This window comes from Desmodus rotundus, chromosome 3, assembly GCF_022682495.2.
Source record: "Desmodus rotundus isolate HL8 chromosome 3, HLdesRot8A.1, whole genome shotgun sequence".
Taxonomy (NCBI): Eukaryota; Metazoa; Chordata; class Mammalia; order Chiroptera; family Phyllostomidae; genus Desmodus; species Desmodus rotundus.
Window position 1 is genome coordinate 115,849,627 of NC_071389.1, and position 6,000 is coordinate 115,855,626.

Genomic DNA, 6,000 nt, shown 5'->3' on the forward strand with positions numbered 1-6,000 from the left:
GAGAGCACTACTGCTGGCCCTCCCCTTTCCTCTGTCCCCTCCTAACTTCCCCAAGCAGAAAGTAGCTTGTGGCCCTTAGATCACCGGGCACTGCTTGCCCATCCATGGCTCATCATCCAGGCCAGTGCTTCTCAGGTTGTCCCGTGCAACGAATCACCTGAAATTCTGTGTTTCTAACAAACTCCCAGGTGATGCCGAAGCATGAGCTCGGAGTAGTGAGGTTCCATTGACACTTCAAGAACACATCTCCTTTACTTCACATTCATTTCTACTGGGAAACTAGCATGGGGTTATGGGAGGCTTGAACTGTGTGTGTGTGTGTTCATCAAATGCTCTGTGCCCTGTTGGTGTTGCTAACAAGCTCTCTGGTCTGGACCATTCTCCTTGCAGGATTGCCTCAAAGCCTGCCAGGAGCAGATTGAGGTGGTGCTGCTCAGCAACCTGCAGCAGTTCCGTCAGGAGCAGGGGGATGGATCCAAGTCGGAGGATGAACTGGACCAAGCCAGCACCCCTACAGACGTGCGGGATATTGACCTGTGAGGATGTCAGTCGGGCCGCATGGGAGAGACGTGTTCCATTCTGTTCTCTCCTTCTCTCTGGTTGTTTTGTTCTTTATGTTTTAGGATGAAACTTAAAAAAAAATTCTGCCCCCACCTAGATCATGTTGAAAGGTCTTTTAGAAGTGAGAGAAAAGGTCCTATAAAAATGGAATAATTAAAAGCATTTGGTGCCTATTTGAAGTACAACAGAAAGGAATCCCTTGTGTATGCGAACAGTTATCGTTTGATTATGTTAAAGTAATAGTAAAATGCTTACAAGAAAACTGCAGAGTAGCTAGAGAAAATGTATGCCTGCAATATGGGAACTAATTAGAGGAGACTTTTTCTTCATGTTGTAAACTAGCACATATACATCCCTTTTAGGATAACTTCAAGGAACTGCGTATGCCATTGATGGCATGATTAGATTGCAAAGCCATGAACTTGAGAAGGAATTAGAAATGAGGAGGGATACGGTGGGGAGGGAGGACAAAGCAGTCTCTCAGCGTGACTGACCCATTTTGGAGGTAGAAGCACCTGTGGTCTTGGCCACCTATTGCTAAGTCAGGAGCGTTGCTGGATCTCTAGTTAGGAACTCTTGCTGTCTACAGTAGCTGCTACCTAAAAAAGATGTGTATTTTCCAGTTGGACACAGGTGATTGGATCCTGGGTTTTATGTTTTTTGACATCCTGCTTCTTCTTCCAAACATGGTTCATTGCACACACCACCATATTTTGTCTAAAGGGGTCAATGTAGCTCTGGGCCATTCCCAAAACTCCTATGAAACCTAGGCAGATAGAGACCAACGGTGGGATCTGGAATGGAATCCTTTAACGAATTAAAAGAGTAGTGTGACCTTGGCATCCCTTATTAGGAGAAAACTAATTTTTGGTGCTAATTGGCATGTCTGGTCCACAGTTTAGCATTGTTATAAACCATTCCATTCGAAAAGCACTTTGAAAAATTGTTCCCGAGGGATAGATAGATGGGATGGTTTATGCAAATCATGCTGAATAGACTCCTCCCTCCTCTGGTGCCCCGCCCCCTCACCCCTAGTCCTGGTACTATTCACTTCTGGTATCTGACATTCTCTGGTACATGTTTCTGGTCTCCCTGCTAGGACTGAAGAGACAACCCTTTCTGCTGACATTCCCATCACAACATTCCTCAGAAAAGCCTAAAAACAAAGATCTGTTATCATTCTGATGGCATGTGAGGATCTTAATTCCCACCTATATACTTCTCCTTTGGACATGGAAAGAAAAGTTGTTGCTGGTGCAAAGACAGAAAGCTGAACATCAGTGTGGCATTTTGTTCCCTTTTCCGTTTTTTGTTAATTTCATTGCAAAGGTGTATTCAGTGTACTTGAATTTTTTTCCTCTCCACTTCTTAAACGCATTCAGTTAGCACAGAGGTTGGAGCAACAACTTTTTTTTTTTTTTTGCACAATTATAATTGACAGGTGATGAAGCTATTTGTTAAAATATTTGCCTTCTTTAAGTAAACAAAAATCAGAACAGTGCTACTTTGAACAATTATTTTATACACAGATTCTGCCTTGTTTCATAGCATGAGGGTTGAAGATGGCGAAAGATCTAAGGGTCTCTTATTTTTCATTTTATTGTGTTCAGTTTTTTTATTACTTTTTTTTTGCGCTGCTAAGAAGCTAAGATCATTCATCCTTATTCACATTAACAGTACCTAGCTGTAATGTTTTTCACAAAGTGTGCTGCTATTTTATAAACATTTTTATAATATATTATTTTACTGCTTAAATTCAAAGTCCTGAAGTAGGTGGTTGAGATATGAGTTCTTCGTACTGGAAAGGCCCTTCCATGAGTTTATCTTCTGGTAGCGTTTTCACAGTTGGGTTTTTTTTTTTTTTTATCCTTTTGGGTTTTTGGTTTTGTTTTTTTTTCTTCTCTGATCACATTCTTCAAAGACAGAGTGTTCTTTACCTCAGGTTTACTGGACAAAATCAATAGCTACAAAAGAAAATGATTCACATTTTTGTTTTCATAATACCTCACAACCATACAGTTTCTGCTCGGGAGCCCGTGAGTGTGGGGGAAGAAGGAGGCAGGAGGAGGCTGTGCGCCCTCTCAGGTGGGAGGCGGGTAGGTTTGGCCCAGGGTCTCATACCCTGGGACCTTTTCAGTAGTGAAAGTCACCAGGCTTCCATTTCGACTCTGGTACCCTCATCACAATGGAAAAAATACAGTTGAACTAAGGGATCTCCCCTCCCCCGCAGCAGACATCGAGCACAGGTGTTTATGCAGTGGATGAGGAAGTCATTCATAATTTGCACTTAGGTATCAGGTGTCAGGAGACAGGCCACTTGGAGACCCTCATCTTACAGCTCTTTCTGAAGCAGGGCTTTCCTTGCCAGGGCCCTCTCGTCTTGCAAGGACCATTCCTCCTGTCTTCCCCCTTCCCTGACGTGGGCATCCCCAGTTCACAGTAATCACAGGTTTCTCCAGGTCTGAATCTGTGGCATGCAGTGTTGTGGGGGATTCCTCCTCCCATCTGTCTCCAACGGGGACAGCCAGTGCTGTGCAAGGCCAGGTCCTCTGCTAAGTGGCACTGAATGTTTTCTAGGTTTAAATCACATTGAATTGGCATGATTGGCAAACAGGTCAGATGATTACTGGATGGTAGTTGAAGGGAGGTGGTGAGGCTGCTTCTTTACCGAGGTGCAAGGCCAAGGTGAACGAGACTCTTGAGGGGTATTCAGAAGGGTTCAGGACTTGAGTTAGCATAACCCTAAATTCTAGGGAGTTGCTGGTGGGGTACTGAGTGGTGAATTCCGAAGTTTTGGAGAGGAAAGGTGAGCGGGGAGGCGGTCCGCTATCAAGAGCCTGGTTTGCACAGGACACTCTTCTGGTCCCTAAGGAGTTCCACAGAATGGTCCAAGGCATGGTTCCTAGAGTTCTTGGGTGTCTTAGAACCTGAAGACAAACTGAGGTACAAACTTACTCCACAATGACCAGTCCTTAAGCTCAAACGGAAGAAGTAGCAAATGAGAGAACCTGACAAGGAAGGAAACAGGCCAACAGACTCTCCTGCAGTTTGCAACTTTACACTCTTCCTGAAGCCCCGGATGTCATGGGGCCTTCTAGCCTTTTCTCCTTCCTGTCCTCAGCCTAGCGTGATAGAAGGTGTAGGGTTGTTGAGGGGGAAGGTGCTAGGTTGTCTGGCTTTTCCTGCCTGTTCCCCCCTTTAAACAAAAGAAGGAACACTGATGAATGAGTGGTTGGCACCCTCTCCTTGGACCTTGGTTTCCTTGGTAGGAGATTTTGTCCCAGAGGAGCTCAGTTCTTGTGATTTTTATTTTTCTCTTTCACCTCCCGCTAAAGGGGTTCTAGGCCTGTTCAGGTCTTTTTCTGTCTTAAAAAATATCTCTACTTCCTCCTTGCTGTGTTTTGTTTTTTTCCATCAGTGGGGGCTAAGTTGTTCCCCTAGCCTGCCAAATTTTGTTCCTTCCCCTATTTTGGCCAAATCCTAGGGGGAAATCCTAGTATGCCAAAAATATATGCTAAGCATAATTTAATTCCATGCGGGTTCATAACAGCCAAGAAGCCTGTAGGTAGACATGGGACAGACTCCACAGCAGAATGTGTCCCATGTGCTGAGAGGATGGCTCCTCAGAGGCAGGCTGCTCTCGGAGGAGTCTTCACGCTGGAACTGCCGCAGGACCCCGCTGAAGAGCTTACCGAGTCTCACAGCCAGGTCCACCTCATTCCACATGCTTTGTACAAGAGGCTCTGTTCTGCCTCTTACCATCCTGGTCGGGGCTCGCATGGCTCAGAGGCCACAGGGACTTAAGTGACAAGGCTGGGGGAGGAAGCAACCATGACTGCATCATGCTATACCCCCTCGCTAGCGGCATGGGCTTCCCCTAGAGGGAGCTGTGGCTTCCCTGCAGTCTGATCCCTTTACGGCCTCTCCACACTGCCCTGGAGCTCAGACGGACAGGTAGAGAACATTAGGTAGGACGGGATGGCTTTTCTCAAAGAGGGCAGGGGAATTTTCTCTCCATGGGCCAAAGGGAGCAGGGCTGGGAGAAGAAATAGACTTGCACCTTATATCATGTAAATAATGATTTTCTAGTTCAAGAAGATATTGGTAGTGTGGGAATGGGAGGTAGGGATGGGAAGGAAGTCTGAGTAAGCCAGTTGGCTTCTAAGCCAAAAGGATTCCTCTTTGTTTATCTTCGAGACGGTCCAACCCTGAGAATAGCTTTAAAAGGGAAATTAATGCTGAGACAGTAAAGTCCCCTTAAGCCAACAAACTAGCTATAGAACGAGTGCGGGCTTCTACCTGTGTGGGCTTGGAGCAGTTTTCCAGAGCTGCTCATGCCCTTGTCCGTTTGTTCAAAATAGGGCAGGAAGACTCAAGAGGATGTTTGTGACTTTCTCATGCCGTGTGGCTTTTCATGATTCTAGATTCTAAAGCCAAACATCATTCAGCTACGTTTCTCAGAACTCTTCTACATTTGTGTGTCTCTGCCTTAGACTTGGCTAGGCTATCAGACCCGATTCTTGGCTCGGGTTTCAAGAAGCCATTGGCAAATGGACCCATGCATGCTGTGGCTGCATCATTTACTCCTTTGCCTGCAGCCTACTTTGGGGAAAAAAGTGCCTTACTGACTGTAGCCATTACAGTATCCAGTGTATTTTGACAGGTGCCTGTCCTTAAAAAAAAAAAAGTGTTTTTTAAATGGGTTTCAGTTATTGTTGCTGGGCCAGCTCTTAAGTCCCGAGCAAATCTCCAGGCCATGGGATTTTTTCCCTTATGTTCATTACCCTTGTGCCATGTACCTCAGATCTCTCTCAGTTACAGTTTCTCGTCTTGGACTTCTTTTATTATTATTATTATAATTTTTTTTGCTTTAAATGAGTGTGATGCCATATCGAGTCAATGTAACTCTCTCACAATGTACTCTATAAGAGGTGTGGGTGTTTGTTTGGTCGGGATGCTAGCAAGTGCTAAAGTAGTGTGAGCAGTATAAACAAAAGGTGTTTAGGAAGTTTGGAAAAATGTTTTATTGGCTATGATGGCGACATGGTATAGTCAGCTAGCTGCCTTTTAAGAAGACCTATCTGTTCAGTGTTAAGCGATTTTAAGAAATAATAACGTGTTATTCTGACTAGCTTAAAAGATGGATTTGAAAATGGTTTTGGATGCAATTAGGTAATGCTATTTGGACAATAAACTCACCTTGACTTAAATTCTCTGGCCATTTTGACTTATTTATAGACCTGAAGTCCCCAGAGTGGAACACATCTTTCTCGTGTCAGAACTCTGTGGGCAACGATTGACAGTGGTGTAAAGTACAAATTCTAACCTGGGAGGTGACCTACATGTGCATCGTCTTACTGCAGTGCAAGTAACTGGTGGCACTTTTTCCCCTTTTGGGTCACCCATGCTACCATCTTATAAACTAGATACCTCGGCCCA

At 44.8% G+C, this 6,000-nt stretch overlaps 1 protein-coding gene across 1 annotated transcript in view; it reads left to right on the forward strand.

Annotated features, from left to right (window-relative positions):
* The window catches only part of CCND2 (cyclin D2), a 28,820-nt gene extending 23,049 nt beyond the window's left edge, over positions 1-5,771 (forward strand). Inside the window, exon 5 of the mRNA XM_024569423.3 lies at positions 391-5,771. Within this exon, the coding sequence (XP_024425191.1) occupies positions 391-540 (150 nt within the window). The 3' untranslated portion in view covers positions 541-5,771. The remainder of the gene's footprint in view (positions 1-390) is intronic.
* Positions 5,772-6,000: the final 229 nt, after the last annotated feature.